At 51.1% G+C, this 26,208-nt stretch overlaps 1 protein-coding gene across 1 annotated transcript in view; it reads left to right on the forward strand.

Moving 5' to 3' along the window:
* Positions 1-25,885, forward strand: part of ANXA11 (annexin A11) — a 43,814-nt gene extending 17,929 nt beyond the window's left edge. The window contains exons 2-15 of the mRNA XM_047759605.1: positions 8,780-8,842; positions 10,307-10,416; positions 11,345-11,731; positions 12,992-13,079; positions 13,327-13,421; positions 14,104-14,217; positions 16,505-16,595; positions 16,958-17,037; positions 17,169-17,225; positions 19,194-19,287; positions 22,834-22,929; positions 23,956-24,014; positions 24,212-24,334; positions 25,084-25,885. Coding sequence (XP_047615561.1) covers positions 8,788-8,842; positions 10,307-10,416; positions 11,345-11,731; positions 12,992-13,079; positions 13,327-13,421; positions 14,104-14,217; positions 16,505-16,595; positions 16,958-17,037; positions 17,169-17,225; positions 19,194-19,287; positions 22,834-22,929; positions 23,956-24,014; positions 24,212-24,334; positions 25,084-25,143 — 1,509 coding nt within the window. The 5' untranslated portion in view covers positions 8,780-8,787 and the 3' untranslated portion in view covers positions 25,144-25,885. The remainder of the gene's footprint in view (positions 1-8,779; positions 8,843-10,306; positions 10,417-11,344; positions 11,732-12,991; positions 13,080-13,326; positions 13,422-14,103; positions 14,218-16,504; positions 16,596-16,957; positions 17,038-17,168; positions 17,226-19,193; positions 19,288-22,833; positions 22,930-23,955; positions 24,015-24,211; positions 24,335-25,083) is intronic.
* Positions 25,886-26,208: the final 323 nt, after the last annotated feature.

Consider the following 26,208-nt stretch of genomic DNA (forward strand, 5'->3'; position numbering starts at 1 on the left):
TTATTTTTGGTCTTTTTGTCATTGCTTGGGCCGCTCCCTCGGCATATGGAGGTTCCCGGGCTAGGGGTCTAATCGGAGCTGTAGCCACCAGCCTACACCAGAGCCACAGTAACACGGGATCCAAGCTGCATCTGCAGCCTACGCCACAGCTCACAGCAAGGCCAGATCGTTAACCCACTGAGCAAGGCCAGGGATGGAACTCGCATCCTCATGGTTCCTAGTCGGATTCGTTAACCACTGAGCCACGACGGGAACTCCCTTATTTTTTATTTTTAAATGTAACTTCTTTTCTAGAGCAGTTTTAAGTTCATAGCAAAATTGAATGAAAAGTGCAGATTCCCCCAGCCCTCACGTACACCCTCTTCTCCACTCTCAACATCCTGCATCAGAATTACAGTTGATGGACCTATGTTGACACATCATTATTGCCCAAAGTCCGCAGTTTACATTAGGGTTTACCCTTAGTGTTGTACATTCTCTGGGTTTTAACAATGTCCCCACCACTTCAGTGTCACACAAGAATAGCTTCATTGCCATAAAAATTCTTTGTGCTCTGACTGTTCATTCCTTCCTCTTCCCAGCTCCTGGTAATCACTGATTTTTTTTTTTTTTGCCTTTTTGCCTTTTTGCCATTTCTTGGGCCGCTCTCACAGCATATGGAGGTTCCCAGGCTAGGGGTCAAATTGGAGCTGTGGCCTCCAGCCTACACCAGAGCCACAGCAACGCGGGATCTGAGCCGCATCTGCAACCTACACCACAGCTCACGGCAATGCTGGATCCTTAACCTACTGAGCAAGGCCAGGGATCGAACCTGCATCCTCATGGTTCCTAGTCGGATTCTTAAGCACTGAGCCACGACGGGAACTCCTGATTTTTTTAACTTCTCCGTAGTTTTACCTTTTCCAGAATGTCATATAGTTGGAATCATGTAGTGCATAGCCTTTTCAGACTGGCTTCTTTCAGTAATCATATGCCTTTAAGTTTCCGCCATGTCTTTTGATAACTTTATAGCTTGTTTCTTTTACTGCTGAATTATATTCCATAGTCTGGAGGTGCCAGAGTTTATCTGTTCACCTACTGTAGGACATCTTGATTGCTTCCAAGTCTGGGCATTTATGAAGAAAGCTTTTACACATCCATGTACAGGTTTTTGTGTGCACATGTTTTCAGCACCTGTGGGTAAATACCAAGAAACACTATTGTTGGGTCATATGCTAAGAGTAAGTGTGTTTAGTTTGTAAGAAACTGCCAAACCGTCTTCCACAGTGGCTGTGCTGTGCCTCTTTGCATTTCCCCTAGCAATGAATGAGAGTTCCTGTTGCTCCACATCCTCACCTGCATTTGATACCATGTATTGGATTTTGGCCATTCTAGTAGGTGTGTAGTAGTATTTAATTTAATTATGTTAGTTTGCAGTTCCCTAAGGATGTAAGGCTGAGCGTATTTGCTGTCTGTGTATCTTCTTTGGTGAGATAACTGTTCAGGGCTTTTTCCCATTCTTTAATTGAGTTCCCTTTTTGTTGAGTTTTTTTTTAAGAGTTCTTTCTCTATTTTGGATAACAACCCTTTATCAGATGTGGGTTTTTTTGTTGTTTTTTTTTGTCTTTTTGCTATTTCTTGGACCGATCCCGCAGCATATGGAGGTTCCCAGGCTAGGGGTCGAATCAGAGCTGTAGCCACAGGCCTACGCCAGAGCCACAGCAACGCAGGATCCGAGCCCAGCCGCGTCTGCAGCCTACACCACAGCTCACGGCAACGCCGGATCGTTAACCCACTGAGCAAGGGCAGTGACCGAACCCGCAACCTCATGGTTCCTAGTTGGATTCGTTAACCACTGCGCCACGACGGGAACTCCAGATGTGTTTTTTGTAAACATTTTCTCCTATTCTGGCACTTGTCTTCTTCCTTTTATTTTTAAAAATTAATCATCAGAGATCATCTAAGCTGCTGTATTTAAATTTTTGCATAAAAACAGATTGAGGATTTAATATTTAAAAACCAGTACTCCAACCCCAGGCTGGGAAGGCAAGTGGGAGGGGGTTATCCTGAGGCAAGAGATAGATGGGTCCCAGGCCAAGCAAGTGGAATCTGTCCCTTGTGGACAGATACATCAAGATAAAGATGATGGCAGGAGCGAGGAGGAGCTGAGTCCTGCTTGGATAAAAGATAAAGGAACTGCATATTTCTCATTCTGGAGATCAAAAGACCTCCTGAATGACACATGCACAGAAAGGTTCCTCAGGGGTCAGGGAAGGGAGGGGGTGCCAGACTATAACATGTCCTGTCAACTTCCCAGAGACCCTTGCAGTAGAAACATGTGTGCACACAGGGGACGGCCCTAAGTCAGGCCAAATGGACTCAAGGCCGGACAAAACAGGATGATTGGCCAGAGGAAACCCAGAAGGATTGCCCCCATGTAGGTGATTTAAACCACCCCCAAAGCACATGGCACTCTCTCTGTCTCTGAACCTGTCCATGCTTTCTCTGCATGTATCTTCTCTCCTAGTAAACACTTTACTTGCCTCACTACTTGGTCTCATGTCACATTTTTCTCCAAGACATGGAGTGGGGACCTACATCAAGCCTACTGGCCCTTGTGATCTGGTGGTTAGGATTAGGCACTCTCACCCTACAGCCACCTGAGATCAATCCCACAAAAGCATGCACTCTAGTCCAGCCCTGCATGGTTTGCTGCTGGGCATTGATGGGTGAGAGGTGTCATTGCTGTGTGATTTCTGGCCCAGGAAGGTGCTTCTAGGCTTCTGCCTCCTCTCAGTATTAGCCTGCTGCAAGCTGTCTGCATATGGCTCTCTGGGAAGGACACTGCTGTATCCTTGTGCTAGGCATGGCCCTGCCACCGCCCTTTTTCTTCCATGTCCCTGGAAATCAGGCAGAATGCAAGAAGATCTGCAGAGTGCATAGCCCAGCCCGTATCTCCATCCCCCATTGTTGGGATGGGGAGGCAATAAGTCTCTTCATTGGTGGAGGGATGGCTGAGTCTGGGGAGTGAGGTGCCTTTCGTTCTGGGTGATTGTGCCCCTTCTCCCAACACAGCATTTCTCAGTTCCTGTGTTTGGGGACCCTGGCTAGGGCCCTTGTGGAGCCCTTGAAATGTAATCACGTACTTGTATACATGTGTACATTTTTAGGGAACAGGCCATTTTATAGTTCCTGAGAAGCCCCCATGTATCTGCTGTGTGCTTTCAACATTCTCTAGCCATCTGAGGCTTGGTCTGATGGAATTCTGGGATGCCCAGGTCTTGGTGTTCATTCTCAGAGTTTGTTTCAGGGCAGAAGGGCTAGATAGAATAAGCTCAGAGTGTCCAAATACCTTGAAGGAAAGAGTGTTTCCTAGAGTGTGGGGCATAGAATCAGTTACGTCAGAATCGCTGGAACAAAAAAAAAAAAAAAGAATTTATAAAAGGAGTTCCCGTCGTGGCTCAGTGGTTAATGAATCCGACTAGGAACCATGAGGTTGCTGGTTTGGTCTCTGCCCTTGCTCAGTGGGTTAAGGATCCGGCGTTGCCGTGAGCTGTGGTATAGGTTGCAGACATGGCTCGGATCCCTTGTTGCTGTGGCTCTGGTGTAGGCCGGCGGCTACAGCTCTGATTCGACCCCTAGCCTGGGACCCTCCATATGCCGCAGGAGCGGCCCAAAGAAACAGAAAAAAGACAAAAAAAAATCGCTGGAGATGGGGATGGGGTGCTTATTTATATTTCAGATTCCCAGGCCGAATCCCAGATTGAAGGGCCCAGGTTGGGGCCAAGGCCTCAGCATTTTTTGTTTGTTTGTATTTTGACCGCACCTGTAGCATATGGAAGTTTCTAGGTCAGGGATTGAACCTTTGCCACAGCAGCAATAATGCCAAGTCCTTAACCCGCTGAGCCACCAGGGAACTCCAGACCTCAGCATTTTTAGTGGGCTTGTTCAGGTGATTTGCACCCATGATGAAGCAGTGTCACAGAAAGTGTGGTCCAGAGTCAGGCAGCATCAGCATCACCTGGAATCATGTTGGAAATGCATATCTGGGCCAGTCCCAAACCTAGCCTTGCAGAGACTACAGGGGTGGGACCCAGCAACCTGGGTTTTAACAAGCCCAGCAGGTGATTGTTTTGCAGACTGAAGTTTGAGAAGGACCAGTTCAGCCAGAGAGGGCCACAGCTGGATGAAATTGGGCACACAGGTAGATGGTCCCAGTGAGGAAGGAAGGGTGGCATTTGTTCTCCATTGTGCCCCCAGCGAGACAGGACCAGAGGCTGGAAGTTCCCCAGAGGCTGGTTTCCAGGAACTGGAGCAGTCCCTGAAGAGGCCAGCTGCCTGTGGCGTGTGGAGGCTCTGACCAGTGAGTCCCCAGGACAGAGCACCCTGATCCGAGCCGGGGCTGGGCCTGCCTGTCAGAATTGAGTCCACTACTGAAGCGTTCCCTACCGAGGCACCCGTTTTGTTAAAGGGCAGAGGTAGGAGGAAGGCATTGTTCAGCACAGAAGTTGTGGTACTCATAGGTGCCAAAGAGAAAGCAGATCTACAGGATTGTAACTCACTGTGTCCCCTTCTGTTGTGGAGAGTGAGGGCTGGACAGCTTTGGGAGGGGAAGGTAAGTACCCCCCACCCTGGAAGTCCAACCCAAGTGCCCCTCTGAGCTGGGATGTGGCAGAAGCAGAGGCCAGAGTTACCCAAAGACTGGGTCATGAGCAGATTTCTTAATTTTCAAAAAAAGGGGAGGAAGACTGTGGATGATGGGGGTCAGTTGCGTGCTGATCCCTGCATCCTCCTAGGACATGTGGACATTGGGTTGGGCGAGGTGGGCACTGTGAGCAGGATAGGGCATCCAGAGGCCTCCCCCTGCTCTCTGGCCACCTTTGCTTTTCTCCTGGGGATTTTTAGATAAGTGGGAGGTCTCTAGGCACAGGGGCTGTTAGAGTCCTCATTTGATGGAGGCCCTCCTATGCTATTATGAGCAAGATGAGGACAGGAGTGTCGGGCCGTGGTAGAGTTGGGTGGCTGGGTGAGCACCTGCACCTGCGGTGGTCCTGGGTGGGCTGATATCAGGTTGGGGAGTGGTCAGCAGCGACAGTTCAGGAGTGCCCTTTCTTGTATAACTCACTTGGAAGAATACATTTGCCATGCTTTCCAAATCTGTGGGTATACAACAAGCTGAGAGAGTGCCAGGATGCTTGATGTTGGTCAGCGTCGCAGATCTCGTAGGCCAGGGCGACAGGCAGAATGGAAGGGAGATATTTAATAGGGATCAGCATCCGGGCTTCTTTTCCAGAACACTTTCCTCCAGGTGTTACCAGTCGGGGGTGGGGGGGGGCAGTGAGCTCCTCCCCTGTGCTCTCCACACCACACCTGGGGTCTGTGGTTCCAAAGAGAGCTCAGAGAAAGACAAGGGGGTGAGTCACAGACTCAACTGTTTCAGCCAGGAAATGGTGGGGGGAATGTTCTTTGGGAAGATTGGAGGTGGTCTCTAGGGGAGAGGGGAGGACGGGGGGGGGAAGGATGTTCCTTGGGTGTGGGATTAGACCTGACTTGTGAGGTACTCCAGGCTAGAGCCCATCGCCACAGACATACGTAGACTCTGGCTGGGAATGCTGTTAAAGGTCCCCACCCCCAGCCCAGCCCAGCCCAGCCCAGGAATGAGCCCCATCACCCAGTGAGCCAGCTGAGGCTGGCTTGTGGTCCGGCCCTGGACTGGGACCCTAGCAGCCCCTCTAGGTATATTTATATAATATGCTAACCCCAGGCTCAGAGCTGGGCTGCTTGCACTGAATGGATCCTGTGTGAGTTATTTGAATCTTGGAAGAACAGCCACGGCCTCAAGTGAGCTCAGAAATTGCCATCTGAATTGGGCCTTTTTTAAAGTTGTTTTTTTAATAGGCATATATGCATGTGGCAAGAAATGCAAATATAAACAGTGAACTTCATTTCTATTCCAGTTTTCCCCTCCAGAGGCAACCAGTTTTTCCCAGTTTCTTGTTTATCATTCCAGGGATGGAGTGTGTGTGTGTGTGTGTGTGTGTGTGTACACACAGCACTAAGTTTGTGCTTTTTCTTTTTTAAAAAAAGTTAGCATACACACTGTACTTACTGCGCTTTGATTAATAATGGTGATCATTTCAAATCCTCACATACAGAGCTGGCTAATTCTAAAATAGTTATAGAGTATCCCTTGTATGACTTGTGATTTATTTAACCAGCCTTTTATGGGTGGATATTTAGGGGTCTCTTGTTGTTGTAACAAAACCTCCAGGAAGATCCACGTCCCTGCGTTATTTCACACGTGTGTGTGTCTGGGAAATAGATTTTCAGAGGTAGAGTTTCTGAGTCAGTGTCTTCTCAGGGCCGCACCTGTGGCATATGGAGGTTCCCAGGCTAGGGGTCAAATCGGAGCTGTAGCTGCCAGCCTACACCACAGCCACAGCAATGCTGGATCTGAGCCACATCTGCAACCAACACCACAGCTCACAGCAATGCCAGATCCTTAACCCACTGAGTGAGGCTAGGGATCAAACATGCGTCCTCATGGATGCTAGTCAGATTCGTTTCTGCTGAGCCAGGTTGGGAACTCCAAAGAGTGTCATTTTTAATTTCATCATCTCTGTGTTTTTAATTGGCAATTCTCAGCCTGTTAGTGAGGGTGAATTATATATGGTTCATTTTCTGTATTTTTATCATTTGAGTTTCTCCAGTGGTTGTTGGTCTTTTTCTTATCATAAAACTTTTTTCCTAAATTTGCCATTTCTCTTGTCTTTTTGTTGTTTTCCTCATTTGTTTCTTATGTAGAAGTTTAATTTTATGTCTTTGGGGTTCCAGGCTTATGTTTAAATCTTTTGTCTGGCTGAAGTTTATTTTGGTATATGGGACAGGGTATTGTCCAGCTTTTTTGTGTTATTTTTCCCATCTGACTGGTGGGGGCCTTTGGGCTCATTCCTCTGGAAACTGGTCTCCAGAGAGAAGTGTCAGGAACGTGACTGCAGCTCCCCCTGTTTTCCTTATGGGCAGGATTTCTTTCTTCCATGAGAAGGTTCCTGGCCCATCCATCATTCAGATCCCTAGCACATCTCACCAGTGAGGTCTGAGGGTCTGCTGGACAGGTCAGACCAAGGGCAGCACCACTTAGTCACCACACACAGGTAGCCAATTCTAGCTCTCTCCAAGGTCACAAGGCCATTGCCTGGCCTCGCATTGCTTTGCCCGCAGTCACCTCTGGACCCACTGACCCAAATTACCACGCCCAGAGAGCTGAGGACCAGACCCACCCCATGGGGTCTCATGGTGCCTTAAGGAAGCCCTTCAGCTTCCTTGAAAACAACATGCCCAGTTGGCCAACTTAGCTGCCATAGGCAACCAGAATTTTACTTAATGGCATTTGGAGCAGTGTTTCTCAAAGTAGGGTCCCTGGACCAGTAGCGTCACCTGGGAACTATTTAGAAATGCAAATTCTGGTTCTACTGACGTAAACCCTGTGGGTGGAGCCCAGCAATGAGTTTAACAAGCCCTCCAGGTGGCTCTGATGCACTCTGCAGCTTGAGAACTAGCTTGGGGCCCCACGTGCAAAGAGGAGCAGCTCACCTGGGATCAGCAGGTGTGGTTGTTGAAGGGGCCTCAGGTTTCCTCACTCTCACCAGTTGTGCTTCTCAAAACTGCAGCAGCCACTGATTAGCAACAGTAGGCAGGTTGCATGACAGTCTTGAGTGTGCAGTGTCACGGCAGATTTGTGTCCCTCCCGGGCAGTAGTTCAGTTGGCATGAGTCACAGCAGAGGGATCTATACACAGAGGGACTTGGTGCGAACAGATAGTCCACCAGCAGCAACACGCAAGGGCCCTAGGTTCTGAGCCTTTCTCCTCCCCTTTCTTCTGATCTGTAAGTCACTTCTCCTTTTTGAGCTCCATCTGCCTCATCCATAGACCCAGGATATGCTGCCTCATTTGCCCTAATTCTTTTTACCAGATCAGGAGAGCCCTCTTGAATTCTCCCTCTTTTTTTTTTTTTTTTTTTTTTTTAGGATCACACCTGTGGCTTATGGAAGTTCCCAGGCTAGGGGTCCAATCACAGCTGTAGCCGCCGGCCTTCACCACAGCCACAGTGATGCCAGATCCTAGCAGCATCTTCAACCTACAACACAGCGCACAGCAACACCGGATCCTTAACCCACTGAGCAAGGCCACGGATCAAACCCGCATTCTCATGGATCCTAGTCAGGCTTGTTAACTGCTGAGCCACCACGGGAACTCCGTGAGGTCTCTTCTTGTTTCTGGGAATGATGATTCCACACCCGTTTCCCTTCCCCAGTGAACCAGAGGTTGGAAAGTGAAAAGAGTAGCTTGTTACAGAGCCAGATTGGAGGCCACCATGGATAGCTTGGGCTCTATAGGCTGGGGACGGGGCTCTGGCTTCCCCTCTTGCTGGATGGGGTGATAAAGAAGATAAAAGCAACTAGACCTGTACCCCTGAGGATGAGGCGGTGCACCGTCTCGCCTGTGAGGTGGGAGAGCAGCCTCAAACACGCAGCATCCCTTGTCAGCAGAGATGGGAGTGGAGCTTGGGTGAAAGGGCTTTTCAAGGAAACCCACCAGCTTGTGAGTGGTGAATCCTATAAGGATCCCAGTTGCTGTTTCTGGCGGGGGCCCAGCAGGTAGAGGGAGAGCTGGGTGGCCTGCCAGTTTCAGTCTGGATGCAGCTCCTGCAGGGGCCAGCCTATGGGCATTGCCATTCTCCACCAAAGCTGGTGGGAGCCACCTGGCAGAGCCTGAGTGCACTTTCCTCTTTCCTTTCAGATCTAAGCATGAGCTACCCAGGCTACCCACCGCCCACAGGCGGCTACCCCCCAGCTGCACCAGGTAAGAGGTCTGGGTTGGGGGGTGGGGGGAGAGGAAGAGGAGGGGGGAGGAGTAGTAGTGCTTTCCAGTCATTTCCTTGAATCCATCATCCCCTCTTCAGTGCAGCCAGATGGGGGAGGGCTGGAGAACAGCTTGGACCTGGGTTCGAAGCCACTTCTAGAAAGCTGGGACCAGGCCAGGCCCTGTTCTCTTGCTATATTAGCTGGTAGCAGCAGGCAAATGCCTTAAGTTCTGAGACTCAGTTTTCTCCTTTGCAAATGGCTTCAAGGGTCTCCATCCCTGGGCTGGCCCAGATAAGAATGAGATAGCCAGGTAAAACTGCTGGCACAGTGTCCTCTGCAGCACTGCTCAGTGACAATTGCCCCTTGTCACCTTTCCTGCCCTGTTCTCAAGGTGCCTGGTTTCCCAGCAGCAGAGGATCCCCTGCAAAGGGAGGAAGTGGAGGGAGTCACTAAGGGTCAGATGTTACTGATGCAGCTGCTGCTGTGGGTCAGTAGCAGGGAGGTGGCACTAGCCAGTCAGCCATCTTTGTCCTACTACTGCCACCTCTGTCACCACTTGAGCAGCAAGAGAGGGAGCTGACAGGTGATTCTGGGAAGGTTCTGTCTTGAATGTCCTGGAGCTGAAGCCAAACCTGAGGCCCTCAGGTTCTTTCCGCTGCCATGGATGGGGCTACATCTAACAGACCAGCAGCCTGAAGGGTGATGCTGGCTGTTGTGCTTGTCACAGTGACAACTGTAACATATGAATGCTCACCAGGCCCCCAGCTAAGCCCTGCCCAGCATTAACTCACTTAATCCTCATCACAGTTTGAGGCAAACACTAACTATCCCCACTTCACCTGAGGAAACAGCCAGGATGTTTGAGTGCCTTGCCCCAGAGCACATACCCAGGTGCCACTGGTTTCAGAGGTGTGGCTTTTTGCTACTGTTCCCCTGCTGTCCCCTTAACAAGGATGGGTGTTTTCCCTGACTGAGCCCCGTCTCCCTCCATCCTGTCATCCTGCTTCTCCCTGCCTCTTCCAGACTTGCGATGTTAGCAAACAGCCAGCTGGGCAGGACCCCCACCCCCACCCGCTCTGGTCTGTCAGTGCTCCTTGAGCTCACCGCTGTCCTGGGCTCAGCACAGTGTCCCCGAGAGACCTGTCTGTACTTGTGCTCCATGAGGGTGAGCCCAGGGGGGCAGGTCTGCCCTTGGCCCCTCTACCTGCTTAATAATTTCACAGAGGGTTTGGGAGGGTTTGCTGAACCCCTCTTTCCTCCCTAGAAGGCAAGGAAGGTTCCCTCTTCTCTTGCTCTGCCAGGGGGATTGGGTTAGACTTCCTTGCTGAGTATTTTCTGTGTGGTGTACAGGGCTGTCCGAGGCTCTGCTTGGCCTTCCCTCCCAGCTGCCTGGGAGCTGATGGCTCTGCCTTTCCCTGTTGGAGGGCCGTTCTGGGGCTAACCGGCTTGCTGTTGCTTTCAGGTGGTGCCTGGGGAGGCGCTGCCTACCCGCCGCCCAGCATGCCCCCCATTGGGCTGGATAATGTGGCCAACTACGCAGGGCAGTTCAACCAGGACTACCTCTCAGGAATGGTGAGTCCAGCCTTCCCGCCGGGCTGCCCTGGGGCTGCACTGGCATGGCCTGAAGGATGAAGCTGGCTCTCTTGGTGTCAGAGGGTTTGTGTGTGTGTGAGAGGGAGAGAGAGAGATTACCTGTGATCCCCAAGGGTATGTATTGAGCTATATCTAAGGACATAAAGGTTTTCATCAGGGCTCTCACTGTGTCTTGATTTTCCCATCTGTAAAATGAAGGGCAGGGAAATGCTTTGGACCACATCGTCTTCCAGGACCCTTTTGGCTCTAGGGGATTGGGTAGGGGTGTGCCTTCATGGCACATACATCACGCACCATATGAGCTCAGCATAGGGACGAGCAGGGTAAGGGTATGCACCTCTTGCGTGCACATGCCCTGTACAAGCGGCCACATGTACCTGCATGTTATACATGTTTATGTGAGGATAACTGTTCTGAGTGGGCCTGGAAGCGGGTGCCTGGTGGCACAAGCAAACATAATGCTTTTGCTGATTTGCTTGTAAAATAGTATATTTTATAATCCAAAAACAAATGCATGCTCACTGTGAACGCAACCAATATGTAGCCTCATTTGTGCCAGGCCCATTCTAGGCACTGGGGGTAGAAAAATCCCAGCCCTGGAGTGCTTACCATCCACTGGGAAGACACATGGCATAAGGGAACCATGTGGTATTAGAGGAAGTCTGGGTACTTTGGCCACAAGGGCAGGTAAAAGGGTCAGCGATGCAGTTGGAGGGCATGTAGGACAAGGTGTGCGGTCAGGGTGGGCCTTGCTGAGAAGCTGGTGGTGCTCAGACTCACCTTGAGCAGAGTGTAGCCCCGGGTACCTGCTGCTGGCTCCCTCAGGGCGGGGAAAGGACAGATGGATGGAGTGCAGCCTTGTTTCTCAGAGGCTATCAGTCTAAGGCTCTGCTTTGTGGACTTTCAGGCAGCCAACATGTCCGGGACGTTCGGAGGAGCCAACGTGCCAAACTTGTACCCAGGGGCCCCTGGGGGTGGTTATCCTCCGGTCCCCCCGGGGGGGTTTGGGCAGCCCCCCTCTGCCCAGCAGCCTGTTCCTCCATATGGAATGTACCCGCCCCCGGGAGGAAACCCACCCTCTGGGATGCCTACATATCCGCCATACCCAGGGGCCCCTGTGCCAGGCCAGCCCATCCCACCCCCCGGGCAGCAGCCCCCGGGAGCCTACCCTGGACAGTCCCCCATGCCCTACCCTGGGCAGTCGCCAATGCCACCTCCCGGGCAGCAGCCGATGCCAAGCTACCCAGGATACTCGGGGTCCGGGACCGTCACCCCTGCTGTGCCGCCATCCCAGGTGAGTGCCAGCTCTATGCTATTCTCTGTCCAAGCCTAGCTCCAAAGGCTCGAGACACGTGGCCTAGTGTCCTCTGCCAGCAAGACTGGGGAGGTTGCGGGGATGGGGGAGGGCTTAGTCCTCCAGCTGTAACCTCTGGTTTTCAGTGTCACTTTCTCACAGACTCCCTGTACCCCGGTTTTATTGCTGAGGCCCTAGGCACAGTTGCCTGGTTTTTCCCAGTGGTTAAATGGGCCCCATGAGCTTTGGGTTTGAATGCCCCCAGTACTCTTCATTCCTCTTGTGTTTTTTACTGCCTTGGGTCTGTGCTTTGTAAGAACTGGTCTCAAGGTCTATGCCCAGGGGCTGTTAGTCTTCTGTCCCCTGGATGTGCTCTCCCAGACTGGCATCAGAGGATTCTTAAAACCAGCTCCTTTGAGCAGGGAAGATTGTTGGCAGTTCTTTCAGGGCTGCTCTTGGCTCATTTTGGAGAGCAGTTCATGTTTACAGAGCCTAGAATTCATTGTCATGGTTACATGGCCAAACCAGCCAAGCACAGGGCTAGCAGTATGTGGTTGATGACTATTTTTAGTCAGAGGGTCCATTCCCCTCCCTTTCCCACACCCACACATCCCCCCCTCCAACCTCTGCCTTGCTTGTCATACTCCCTCTCTGCCTTCCCGCTTATCTTTGTTTTCAGCTTAACTCCTTAACTCTTAGAACCAGTTTGTACTAGATAATCCACCAGGAGACAGTTTAGGTAGGAAAAGTCATGTTTGCTTGGAGTGTAGCTGTTGTGTCAGGAAGAAGTCCTGCAGGCGAGCAGGTCACGGGATCCAGAAAATGGGGCCCGGAAACCAGAGCTAGTCCAGGAGGCTGCGTGTGCTAGGCTGGACACCTGCATCCTGGAGGGAACACCTTTTCCTAATGTACATTGAAGGTGGACTGGCCAGGCCCCTTAGGGGAGCCCTGATGTGTCTCTGGTGGTCCCCTATTCCCGAGGACCATTCTTCATCAGGACCCAGGCGAGGGGAGATTTTCAGCATCAGGACTCAGCTCTAGGTGGGCTCTTAACCACAGGAGCCAGGCATCAGTGCCGGGACACGACGACAGGTAACAGTCACCTTAGGCCAACTCAGCATCGAGTCCCCTGTGCCACTGGTTGCAGGCTCCTTCAGGTACCCCAGCTTTTAGAAGATAGGTCATTCCCAGAGTCTGAGGTGAACAGTCTCACATCTGGAAGAATATAGATAGCACCTTTCTGTCTGTCTGTCTGAGCAGTTTGGAAACCGAGGCACCATTGCAGACGCCCCTGGTTTTGACCCCCTGCGAGACGCCGAGGTCCTGCGGAAGGCCATGAAGGGCTTTGGTGAGAGACCGTGGGTGGCACATAACCTAACCACTCCCTGACTGCCCAGGCAGTTACGCATTGGCTCTGTAGGCTGGGGTCACTGGGTGGAGGCAGTCTGGCCTCAGTGGTGGAGGAAGAGAAGGTGGACATGGGAGTGCAATTGAGCTGCCCGGGAGATTTAGAGGACCCAGACCAGGAAAGTCCCCAGCCACAGAGCATCCCCACAACCCCCAGCCCTGCCCACTCCCACCCCTCCTTCCTCCAGGGACTGATGAGCAGGCCATCATTGACTGCCTGGGGAGTCGCTCCAACAAGCAGCGGCAGCAGATCCTCCTGTCCTTCAAGACAGCTTACGGGAAGGTGAGTGTCAGGGTAGGGGGTCCCTCCTGAATCAAGGCATATCCTCCGGCATAGCCCTTCTGCTGCTTTCCCTTGGGTCTGATCTCCTGGATGGACAGTAAGGCACATTAGGGCATTTCCTGTTGACTCTCAGCTGATGGCATCTCCTAGAGGTGAAGGACCCTCTGAGGGAGAAATCCCACAGATCACCGACTACTAAGGTTTGATGGGAGACACCCAGAGATCTGGGTTGCAGCCTGGCTGTGCCATGACTCACCAATTCCATGGCCGAGTTATTTGCCTTCCACTCCCACCTGGCCTATTTCCCCTCCCGGGAACCAGGCTGCTGACCCCTGCCTTCTTTCATGATCACCTGATAGAAGGGCTTTGAAAGAAAAGGCTTTAAGTACTGAACAAGTGTTCGGGGGACGCATTTTGGATTTGGGGCCTTTTGGATCTTAGGTAAACACCTGGTCCGCATTGATGAGGCTAGTGTTCTGGCCCAGTGCATCTCCCACTTTAACGTGTCGTCATGGGTTCCCTGGGGATCTGGTGTGAAAGCAGGCTCTGATTCTGCAGGTCTGACTGGGGCCTGAGTTGGTTTTTCTGCCGAAGCTGCTGGTCTTTGGATCTGGGATGTCCCTGTTAGTCACCTCCCATGGATTCTCAAAATAGGTTTTTTTTCCTTTGAATGTCCACTCAGGATTTGATCAAAGATCTGAAATCTGAACTGTCAGGAAACTTTGAGAAGACAATCTTGGCTCTGATGAAGACACCGATCCTCTTTGATGCTTATGAGATAAAGGAAGCCATCAAGGTGTGTACATGCTGTGTGTGTGTGTGAGTGTGCATGTGCATGTTGTGGACACAGCCTGGGGCAAGGCCTGCACCGTGTGGGGTGTCTTAACCCGCTCTTCAGCTACTGTTGTCAGCACAGCTGCCGAACCCTCCCAGGTTGGAGTCCAAGTGCTGCAGAAAGGGGAACTTGTGGTGGTTTCTCCAAGAGCAAATAAGGCATTAGTCATCATCAGAGAGCATCTAAGTCTCTCCACCTTAAAAACATTGTGACATCTGGGATTGTAGAGGAAGCTAATGATGCACTAGTAAGAAGAGGGTGTGAGGTGTGGATGGTATCATCCTCATTCTTTGGGACTCTATAATTAGCAGATAATAGAAAGAGTCTGGAGGAGCTTAAGCAGAACAAATGTGGAGAATCAGTTATGAGGATAAAGACAGGCAGGCTGGCTTGGAGAGGAATGAGACCCAGGCAGGAGTTCTCGTCTCTGCCACTTCTTTTTTTTTTTTTAGGGCTGCACCCTCATCATATGGAGGTTCCCAGGCTAGGGGTCTATAGCTGCTGGCCTACGCCATAGCAACCCTGGATCCAAGCCGCGTGTTCGACCTACACCACTGCTCATAGCAACGCTGGATCCTTAACCCATTGAGTGAGGCCAGGGATCGAATCTGCAACCTCATGGTTCCTAGTCGGATTTGTTTCTGCTGCACCATGATGGGAACTCCATCTCTGCTGCTTCTTGAGTGTCCACTTCATTCTTCCTTCTGCTTCTGTGTCTCTCCTTCCTTGGCACAGCATCCCTATTGACCCCTCTCCACATACCTATCAGATGCCACAGGAGAGACTAGCTATCTCTCGGCCCAAGTTCCAAATGGGGGCTGGTTTTGAAGGGCCTCATTTGGGTTCAGTATCTCTCTAGTCTAGTTATGTCCAAGAGGAGGGTCCTGCACATTCCCTACAGTCCTTTGACTCCCAAGACCCACAGCAGATGTCCTGTGGATGGGGAGAGGCAGCTCCCACAGACGGGGGAGTCCTTGTGAACTGAACAGGTGCCCCGAAGGAATCTGCCATTCTTCAGAGGCCTGACAGGCACAGTGACTTTTCCTGCCCCTAAGAGGTTGTTATGAGAAACTAAGGTGTACCTTTTGGTCAGTGTCAAAAGACACGACCAAGCCAAAAAGCTGGAAAAGGAAGGATTTATTACTTAACATCAAGTAAGGAGAGCCCTGGGGATCTTTCCCAAAGCAGTGTCTCTCAGAACAGCAAAATTGGGGAAGTTTTACATGAAGGGCACCTGCCTTTACAGAGTCCAAGCTGTAGCCGATTGAAGTCTCGAGGGCCAGAAAAGCTCAACATCACCCCTTAGGTTCCAGTTAAGGGCTTTATGCTGATCTTCACCACTGAAACAGAACTGGAGTCTTTACATCTGATTTGTTACCTTTGCTGTTGTTACTTTTCTTGCCTGATAACAGCTTGATCTTTTGTTCCCTTCAGGTCATTAATTCCTGAGACTTGTTCAAGGATAAGTGTTGCAGCCAGGCTTAGATTCCAAAATGGCTTAGACCAAAAATGGCTTCTCTTAGGTCAAGAAAGTCATGCCTGGTTCTCTTGCTCCAGGGACCCCCCCCCACCATACCTGCTTACTTCGCTCCCATGTTGCGAAGTAACATGGGAACCTGACTGGGGCACAGCGAGGTCAAATAACTTTCCCCAAGGTCACACAATTAGTAAGCTGTAGAGCCAGGATTCAAACTGACATGGAAGCCAGGCTGCTGACCCCATCGTCCCGCTCCTCACTGTCCCTGATGTGGTCATCTCTTTTGTCCTTAATGTTGCTGTCTTTTCCTGGGTGTCTCCAGATGCTCCACTGTCCACTCTAGGACTCAAGTTTTCTCACATGTCCATACTCACTTTAAACTCATTTTCTCAGTTGTTTCTATCTCATTCATGGGCAGAACTTAGAATGAAACAGATCTGGGTCCACATCTCAACCCCACCATTTACTTTATAGCCTTGGACAAGTCACTACATCTCTCTGATTCTCAGTGTCCTGGTTGGATAGACTAGGGATGATTCTTCACCTGATCTCTGCTGGTCACCATATCACTGTCATTACTGGTGTTTTCCTGGGACTGCAGAGGGGAGCTTGGCTGTCTCAGGCCTGGGCAGCAGCAGCACGATGGGCAGGCCTGTGTCCGTGGCCTCTTTCCCTGGGGTTTGTGCCCTGGGGATCATGGCACCTGCTCTTCCCTGGGTGCCAGTGAGGAGTTGTAACAAGTTCGAGGTTTGTTGCACTCTGCCTCTGCAGGGAGCCGGCACTGATGAAGCCTGCCTGATTGAGATCCTGGCCTCCCGCAGCAACGAGCACATCCGGGAATTGAGCAGAGCTTACAAGACAGGTTAGGCTGGCCCCAGGCCTCTGCCCCTTGCTGATCCCTGTGCTTTCAGGGCCTTGGCCGCACCCTCTCCCAGGGCCTCTCTTCCTTCCTGGCCTCCTTATCCCCTCATCTCCTGCCACCCCCAACCCAATGGGCTTCCCTCCAAGACCCAGCCCTGCCTGCTCTGTATACAGGAATCGGGTGACCAAGGTAAGGGAGGGCTGGGGAGAACCTCCTGGGGGTAGTTGGGGCCAAGTCAGCCTGGGCATCAGTCTCTCCTGATCTCTAGTGGTTGCGAGTCCCTGGGGGGTCATGTGGTCCACCTGTTTTCTCATGCCAGTGCCCACTGTTGTGTGTGGCCCTTCCCTGCGTCTCCCTTTCAGAATTCAAAAAGACCCTGGAAGACGCCATTCGGAGCGACACATCAGGGCACTTCCAGCGGCTCCTCATCTCTCTCTCTCAGGTACCTTCCCCAGGGCAGAGTGGACCCACAGCAGAGAGAGGTGGATCACTGAGCCACAGGGAGGAGGAATGGGGAGGGAGGGTGTGCAACTTCAGGGAGTGGCCTTGACCTCACATCCAGCCTCCTTTCAGGGAAACCGGGATGAAAGCACAAATGTGGACATGGCACTCGTCCAGAGAGATGTGCAGGTGAGTGATGCCGCTCGCCTGACTTCCTGAGCCGGGGGAAGGGGGGGGAGTGGGGGGGATGTCTCCACTTTCTTGCATCACGAGGGAGGAGTTTTGGGGTAGAAAAAACAACAGACAAGGAATGGATTCCAGATGCTGTGACTTCTAGGTGTCTCTGCTTCTTATCAACTGCGTGACCTTGAGCCGGTCACCCCACTTCCCTAGGCTCCGTTTCCTCACCTGTAGGAGGGAACATGTGAGATGATAAACATTACAGTGGTTGGTAGATCAGTTAAGGATGTGGGATTTTGTGTGACTTGGTACCTTCCCTGTGTTTGGTTGCATAGACCATTATGTTTGCAAATGGGGCAGAATCACACTTGCCTATTAAGCATTTGAAGATTTGAGCCTAGAAACTACCTGTCGCATTAATTGTGCAGCCTTACAATTCTGCCTTTGTCCCCAGCCTGGTGTAAATTGCTGACCAAAGAGGGAACAGACTCTTGCTGTTCCTTTCCTCTTTGTCCAGGTGTCCAAATGTGTCTCTAGAGGAGTTTTGGTTTCTCACTAATGAATTCAGCCCATAGCCGTTCAACCTGGAGAAAGCGCTAGCTTCCTGATGGGATGGAGCTGGCTGAACCTCTCTCCTCTCTTTAGTGCTCCTGCCCCTCAGGGCCTAAGCATTCATAGGAACTGCCAGAGGGCTCCTTGTCTGTCATGTGTCAGGTTGAAGAGACCTCTGTAGTGCTCTCCTATATGGGCTGGAAGAAAGCCACCCTCTGGTCTGGCCCATTTACTTTCCAGACAAGGACACTGAGGTTCAAAAAGGTTGAGCATTGTGTCCAGAGAAACCTGGATGAAGGCTCACTCACTGTGCCTAGACAGCGCCTGACTCTGCCCTGGTCCCAGACCGCCTCACTGTTACATCTCCCTGGCTTGAGACACCCATTCCCATATCTGGACTCAGGGCTGGATGTCTCCAAAGCCCTAGGCTCTAGCTCTTGCCCCAGTGGGGATTTTCCTGTTTCTGTTTCCTACACAGGCCATTTCCTAGCTGAGGCAAAAGTTGTCTTGGTTGCAGGGCCTTGCGCCTACTGCTCTGCTTTCTTAGTCCTGGAGCTGCTTGGTCTCACCTTGACCTATGGGATCTCTGAGCCCCTGGAAGGCACTTTGGAGCCATCTGGCACAGAAATTGCAAATAGGCAAATATATTGGTCTCAAACCTTCAAATATTTAAAAGGAAAGTATAGCATCTCCCCATTTGCATACACAACAGTGCATGCAATGAAACAGTGGACAAGCACCTATCACAAAAAATCCTGCATCTGTAACTGTGATCTATCAGTTATTATATTTGTTGTTTCAAGTGCTCCCTCTAATAGATAGGGGAACTACTTTTAAAGATTGAGAAATTTCACATAGAAATCTGCATTTCTAGTTCCTCATGAGAAATGGATCTGGCATCTGTGAGCCTTATTCCTCTGTCAGAGTACTCAGCTGGGAAGTAGCTGCCCCTCTGCCTAGTTCCCATGGTCTCCACCACTCTCTGGCCTTACAGCAGACCTCATTTCCACATTTAAGTCACCCAGCTGGCCCCTTTGGGCTTTCAGGTTTGTGACCCTGAATCTAAGCCAAACTTCACATTTTAGAGGTGAGGAAACTAAGGCTCAGAGAGGGCCAGTGGCCTGCCTCGAGTCCCATGGCAAATGGGTAGCAGAGCTAGGACTCAAGCCATTTTTCCTCCATGTTGTTGCTCCTTTGCTTGGGTGAAAACTGTTGCTTGCCTGTCCTGGGTCCAGCTGGCCTCAGCTATTCTGGCTCAGCGAGGGGATGCGTGGATACTGTCTAGTCCTGCACAGTGAGCGAAGCTCAGCTCTGCACCCATCCTGCCTCCTTCCCCAGCTCTCTGCCCAGCTCTCCTAGGTGACTTGGGTCTGGTGTGCCTCTGGGGTGAGGCTGCATTGCGTGCCCTTCTGCCTCTCTGTCCAGGAGCTCTATGCAGCTGGGGAGAACCGCCTGGGAACAGATGAGTCCAAGTTCAATGCAGTTCTGTGCTCCCGGAGCCGGGCCCACCTGGTGGCAGGTAAGGCAGTCCCTGGCTCCTGCAGCCAGGTAATGAGGGCAGACAGGTGTGGCAGGCAAGAGCTTGCAGGACACTTGGCAGTTCCTCTCTGCATGGGCCTTTCACTTTCTTGAAAAAGCCCCCTGGTGGAGATTTAAAAGATATTATTAGCAGGTTTCCTGAGTCAGCAAGCATCTGGTCTCGTAGGAAGCAAGGGAGGAGGTGTGGGAAATGGGAGCCTCCTGTGGGCTGATATAGTTATCTGCTGGCATATGAAATATTAGAGTTGAGAGCCTTCAAGAGCACCCCATCCAGTGATTTCCAAAGTGTGGCATAAAGAATAAACAGGGAGTTCCTGTTGTGGCTCAGCAGTTAGCGAACCCAACTAGTATCCATGAGGACACAGGTTCGATCCCTGGCCTTGCTCAGTGGGTTAAAGATCCGGTATTGCCATGAGCTGTGGTGTAGGTTGCAGATTTGGCTTGGATCCTGTGTTGCGATGGCTGTGGTTACAGCTCTAGTTCGACCTTTAGCTGGGAAACTGCATGTGCCATGGGCGGATGTGGCCCTAAAAAGACAAAAAGACCCCCCCGCCAAAAAAAAGAATAAACAGAACAGGAATTCTCTTGTGATGCAGCAGTTTAAGGATTTGGTGTTGTCCCTACGGTGGCTGGGTTCACTGCTGTGGTGTGGGGTTCAGTTCCTGGCCAGGGAACTTTCACATGCTGCAGGTGCAGCCAAAAAAGTAAATGAACAGAACAATTAATAATACTAAGGAACATTTCTTTGCTCATTCTTTTAACAAATATAAACTGAGCTTCTGCCATATGCCAGGTCATGGAACAGGTGTAGGGAACGGCACTGCAGAATCTCTGTTCTCATGGAGTTCATCTTCTTGTTGCAGGAGATGTGCAATAAATGAAAACTAAATTCGATCTGTACCAGATTCCTTTAGAGAGGAATTATAAAGTTAGAAACTGGGATAGGAAGTGATAAAGGGACTGAGGATGTTGGGGGCAGTCTTCACTGAGGTAATGACATTTGAGTTAAGAACTCGGAGGAGTTGCAGATGCAGAGGCCCTGAGCATAAGGCCCTCAGCACAACCGGGAAATAGTGAAGGGGGCTGGTGAGGTGGGGCAGATGGGGTGTGTGAGAGGAGGAGGAGGAAGAGGTGAGGTTAGAGACAGGAGGAAGCTCTGCTGATAATTGCATGGTTTTATCCTGAGTAAAACAGCCATTGGAGGGCTCAGTGTGAAGGCAGGGCATGATCTGACTTAGATTTTGCAAGTGTACTGCCCACTGTGTAGAGAAGAAACCAGAGAGGAGGCTGCTGCAGTAAATCCCAGGGAGAAATGGTGGCCTGGACTAGCTGGTAGGGGCAGGTAGTGAGGAGGAAGGGGTCAGATTCTGGCCCCATTGCTGATTAATGGACATGGAGAGTGGGAGAAAGAAAGTTGTCAAGGATGACACAGGATATGTTCTGGCTGAGCCAGTGGAAGAGGAGAGGGGCCCTCAACTGAAACTGGGATGCTTGGATGGAGCAGACTTCAGGAGGAAGGAGAGTTAGGAGCCTTGGGCTGGAGATACCAGGTAGGCAGCTGGGTGTATGAGTCCAGTGGTCAGAAGATGTTTGGGCTAGAGATGGAAGTTTGGGAGCTATGAGTGGGTCGATGGAGTCTGAGGCGCTGGGGCCACAAGAAGTTCCCTTGGGAGGGAGATGGGAGGCAGACCAATGGTCTGAGGACAGGGTCCTGGCCATTGCAGGAGACAAAGGGACACCCCAGACAGAGGTGAGGCCGGCAGTGTCAGCAGTGAACATGTGAGGGCAGGTGTGGATGGAGAATGGTGACCACACCTAGCAACGTGGGTGGTGAGAACGCCAGCAGCTGCTCTGTGCCTGTGCTAAGCCTTTAATACACGCAAGTAGGTGCTATTCTCCTATTTACATATGAGGAAGTAGCCACAGGGCAGTTGGCAACTTAGCCACCCAGCTGGTAACGTGCCAGGAGCTGGGCTTTGAACCCAGGCCGACTGCCTCCACAGCACGCTTTTTAACTTCTACACTTTACTGTAATGGAGCATGGGTGAACATATGTTCATCTTAATCATTATTTATTGTAGTGAATATAGAATATATGTACAGCACATCAAACCCTTGGTTTCACAAACATTATTAGGAAAAGAGAGGAGCTGATCTGTAGAAAATGGTAAGTAATGAAGATGGATGCAGATACAGCAGAAATCAGGATACTGATATGCAAATGACAACAGTTTGGAAAACATGGATAGAAACTGAGACCCTGGCTGGAGAAGAAGAGGGGATTTATATCCAGGGACAGAGCTCAAGTTAGAATCTGTCTCTTTGGTGCCATCTGCCTCTTGGGACCCACAGCCATTTCCCAAGGGTGCTCGGTCCATCCCAGGGCAAGCTCACTGTCAGATTGAGAAAGACTGGTATGTAGAGTGACCGAGAAAGGCTGGGACTGGAAGTGCCTAGGATCTGGGCAGAGAGTGTCAGTGTTGGGCTCCTGGACAGGGGGTTACTAACGGTGCAGTGGGTGAGCAGTGGTGAGGGCAGGGCTAGTCAGGGGACTGCATGAGCAGGCCTGGGGGGCAGGGGGAGTGTACTCACCTTGGGGTGAAGAACCGGCAGACCTGAGAGCTGGGCAGGTGTGGTCAGTAGGGCCACCCAGGGTGCCATGGAGCAGAGTGGGAGAGGTGGTTCCAGAAGGGACAGAGGCCTGCTCACTGCCTCTCCCGTACAAGTCAGCTGCCATAATAAAGTATCACAGGCTGAGGGGCTTAAGCAGCAAAAGCTTATCTTCTCACAGTTCTGAAGGCTAGAAGTCCAAGATCAAGGTTTCAGTAGGGTTGGTTTCTCCTGAGGCCGCCCTCTTTGCTGTGTCCATACATGAGCATTTTTGTGTTTGCAACCTTGGTGTTTCCTTGTGTATCCAAATCTCTCTCTCACTCTTTTGTTTGTTTGTTTGTTTTTGTCTTTTGAGGGCCATACCTGAGGCATATGGAGGTTCCCAGGCTAGGGGTCTAATTGGAGCTACAGCTGCCGGCTTATGCCACAGCCACAGCAACACCAGATCTGAGCCGCATCTGTGACCTACCACAGCTCACAGCAACGCTGGATCCTTAATCCACCCAGCGAAGCCAGAGATCGAACCTGCAACCTCATGGTTCCTAGTTGGATCCATTTCCACTGAGCTACGACGAGAACTCCTTTTTTTCTTTTTTTGGCTGTGATATGCAGCAGCTTGACGTAGGGCTCAGTTCCCAGACCAGGGATTAAACCCAGGCCACGGCAGTGAAAGCACTGAATCCTAATCACTAGACCACCAGGGAACTCCCCAAATCTCCTTTTGTTATAAAGAAACCACTCACATTGGATTTGGGCCCACTCAAAGGGCCTCATTCTAACATTATGGCCTCTTTAAAGACTTTATCTCCAAGTACAGTTAGATTCTGAAGTCCTCAGGGTTAGGACTTGAACATAGGAATCTGTGTTGGGGAGAATAGAATTCAGTCCATAACATGTCCATCTGTCTTTCCACTAGTTTTCAACGAGTATCAGAGAATGACAGGTCGTGACATTGAGAAGAGCATCTGCCGGGAGATGTCTGGGGACCTGGAGGAGGGCATGCTGGCCGTGGGTAGGTGTCTCTGGCCTACCTTCAAGAGGCTGGCGTGTGTTGTAAGTTTTCAGGGTGCTCACCCACCCTCTGGTTGAGGAAGAGGATAGTGGAAGGATCCAGGATTGCTAAATCCAGCTAAGTGACAGGAAATCAGGCTGCTTCCTGGATCAATGCTTTGTTGTAGCCCCAGCCTCCCTGTCCCAGGGAGGTGTCTTGTTTATGTGTCAAGCGAGGCTCTGGGGGAGGAGCTGCAGTGTGGGCACTAGTGCACTCCCAGAGAGAGCTGACTCATATCCTGCCAAGTTTCCTCTAAAAATACATCCCTGCAGGCACTTGTCAGATGTTTGTGATGGAAACACGTGGAAGGTTTTTTTTTTTTTACTTGTGATAGCAAAATAGGCCCTTGCCAAGGAAAGCTGGCATAGCTCCTGAGACGCTGGTGTGCTTCCTGCAGTGCAGGACTGTGTCATGTCCTCTAGAGGAGGGCAGGGCCTGATGGGCTCCAAGCCCACCCGCATACCCATGAGGTTGGCTCCTCTTTAGACGCACTTGGTAACATCACGGCCCATCTTTCACTTTGCTTTTCTTGGAGCTTTCTGGATAGCACAGATTTTCCTGCATCCCCATTGGGAGGTGGCCTGAGAGCCCCAGGGAGACATTCATTCCACTTGGCCATCCTTCTCCATGAGGACCACGCCATCTCCAGTCTGCCCCCTCCCACGTGAGAAGCATCATGGTTCCTCATCACCCTCCCCGTTCCTTCCCTACATAGCTCCTTTCATCACATTGACTACCAGGAACGGGGCTGGGTTGGTGTCAAGAGCTCTGCATGTTTCTATTCCAAAGAGCTAGAGCCAGGATCATGGGATAACTGAGCTTGGGGGAGATGGGGGTGGAGGGGACAGAGGGAGAAAGATAGATGCAGTGCAGTGTTTGATTGACGTCTGGCCTCCTCAGGGGATGCTCTGTGCTCTGTGCCTGTGCTCCCTCCCCCCCACCCCCCGTTTTCTGCAGATCGAATAACTCTGAGTTTCTCTCTTCTAGTGAAATGTCTTAAGAATACTCCAGCCTTCTTTGCTGAAAGGCTCAACAAGGCCATGAGGGTAGGTAACCCCCATGTGCAGCATCTGGGTGCCACCTGTGACTGGGACCTTGCTCAGGGAAGGATGCAGGAGGAGAGCCACCTTTCAGCCAAGAGGACAGAGGGCCCATGGGCAGGGAGGGGACCAGGGCCCAGGGAAGGTGGGGAAGTGATCAGTGTGGAGGCCCGTTGCTCACACCCTTGGGCGACTCTCTTTAGGGAGCAGGAACCAAGGACCGGACCCTGATCCGCATCATGGTGTCTCGCAGCGAGATCGACCTCCTGGACATCCGGGCGGAGTATAAGCGGCTGTACGGCAAGTCGCTGTACCACGACATCACGGTATGAGCCCCTGGGGGCTGTCTGAGCTTCTTCCTGGCGTCCTGCTTGCCTGTGGACCTTGCCACTCCCATTGACCCCATTACTCTCTGTCCTCAGAGGTCCCTCGGGCTCAGCTTCTGCCATATAGGCATCTTGTCTGTGGTCCTCCAACTTGCCCTCCCCAGTTTTCACTTGTTCGTCTAGTTGTACAACAGGTCGTCAGCTCTTGATCCTGCTGTCACCCCACTATCCAGCATATCTGCTGCTCAGTAAATGGTTGGGGCAGGAGGGTCTAAAATCAGCATCAGAGAACATGAAAAACCTCCCCAACCTGGTTCCTGGCCTTTGGCGCCCAGATACCCTGTGGTTCTGTGACCCATCCATGGGAGATCACATCCTGAACCCCCTGAGGGCCCGAGGCTCTGGCTTTAGGTGGAGGCAGCATGAGAAGGCAGTTCAGAGTGAGGGCTGTTTTGTGTTTATTTTTCAAATTCTGAGTTTGATCATTGTGATGAAAGCAGCTTTCTATTTTTTTGGCGGGGGGTGAGGAGGTGCTAGAAAGGCTGAACGGTGTTGTCCAAGGTCCTTGCCACCTTCGAGGCCAAGTGCATGAGCCTCTCTCTCACCCTCTGCGGCAGCAGCATGGTGGGGAATTTCCTAGGATGGGGTCCCCTCTCTGTAAGGGCACTCGTGGCATGAGAAAATTGAGCCAGGAAGCCAAAATTGGCTGAGCCTCTCTTAACTGATGTCTTACTTGTTTCTGTGACCAGGGAGACACTTCAGGGGATTACCGGAAGATTCTGTTGAAGATCTGTGGTGGCAACGACTGAGTGGTGACTGGTGGGTCACTTCTGTCCACCTGCTGGCAACAGCATTGCCAAGAAAAGGCCAAAAGAATATCTGTTTCTAGCAAATCCACAAAATAGCCCCCTGGTGTCCCAGTGTGGACCATCCGTAGAACCCTGGCCCTGTCCTCCACCTGCCCTCCTGATCCACGTATTGTGCTCGTGCTGAAGGACCTGGGCTGGTCTTGAACTCTCTTAGGATGTCCCCCCTCCACTCCTCATAGCCTCTTGCTGCTGAAGTAGCTGTTTTGTTTCCTGACTCATGCAATCATTCCCCTTTGCTGTGGCTGAGACGCTTGGCTTCATTTTATTCATGGACTTTTGTATGTTTATTTGGAGGCATTTTTTAAAAATATATAGTCATTGCCAGACAGATACACACACATTTGCTATAGATGCAATTCAGGTGAGAGAGGTGGAGGTTGGGGGCATCATATCTTCACTGAGGAGTAAAAGGGAAAACCTTTGAAGGGTACTCTTTGCGTCTGGTGCGAATGTGTCGTGAGCTTTGTTATTGCCAAAGTCACTCCTTTTTAGAAGAAAAAAAAAAAAAAAAGACCAGACAGTCCTCTGTTCCTTCTTTCATGCTGAACCAAAAGAACAAAGCCAGCTCCCTGCCAGTGACAGGGCTTCTTATAATTGAGAATGTGCCTTAAACGTGAACGTCGATGCTCAAAAGCTGTTTCTAGATTAAAGTCAGCCAGTTCTGGAATGTTTTGGAAGTGTTTACCTGGTGTCAGCTTGCTTTCTTGTGCTTCATGATTCTGCCCTGTAGCTCAGGGGTTCCAGGCTTATTAGCCAGTGAAAATTTATATGACTTTAAATAGAAACTTGTGTTCAGGAAAGCTTGAGCATAAGTAGTTTACAGGGGTTGGATTGTAGGTACGTAAGAAAGAAAGGGAGGTTCCTGAAGTCTGCGCTTGGGGTGAAGATGCTGAAAAGGTGCAGGGATTTGGGTCAGATGCGGCTGCAGTTAAGTCCATGGAGGGCAAGTAGGAAGCATGTGGTCCTTCACCCAGGCCTAGAAGGAGGGGCATGGGCAGGAGGGGC

This window comes from Phacochoerus africanus, chromosome 15 (genome assembly GCF_016906955.1).
Source record: "Phacochoerus africanus isolate WHEZ1 chromosome 15, ROS_Pafr_v1, whole genome shotgun sequence".
Classification (NCBI taxonomy): domain Eukaryota; kingdom Metazoa; phylum Chordata; class Mammalia; order Artiodactyla; family Suidae; genus Phacochoerus; species Phacochoerus africanus.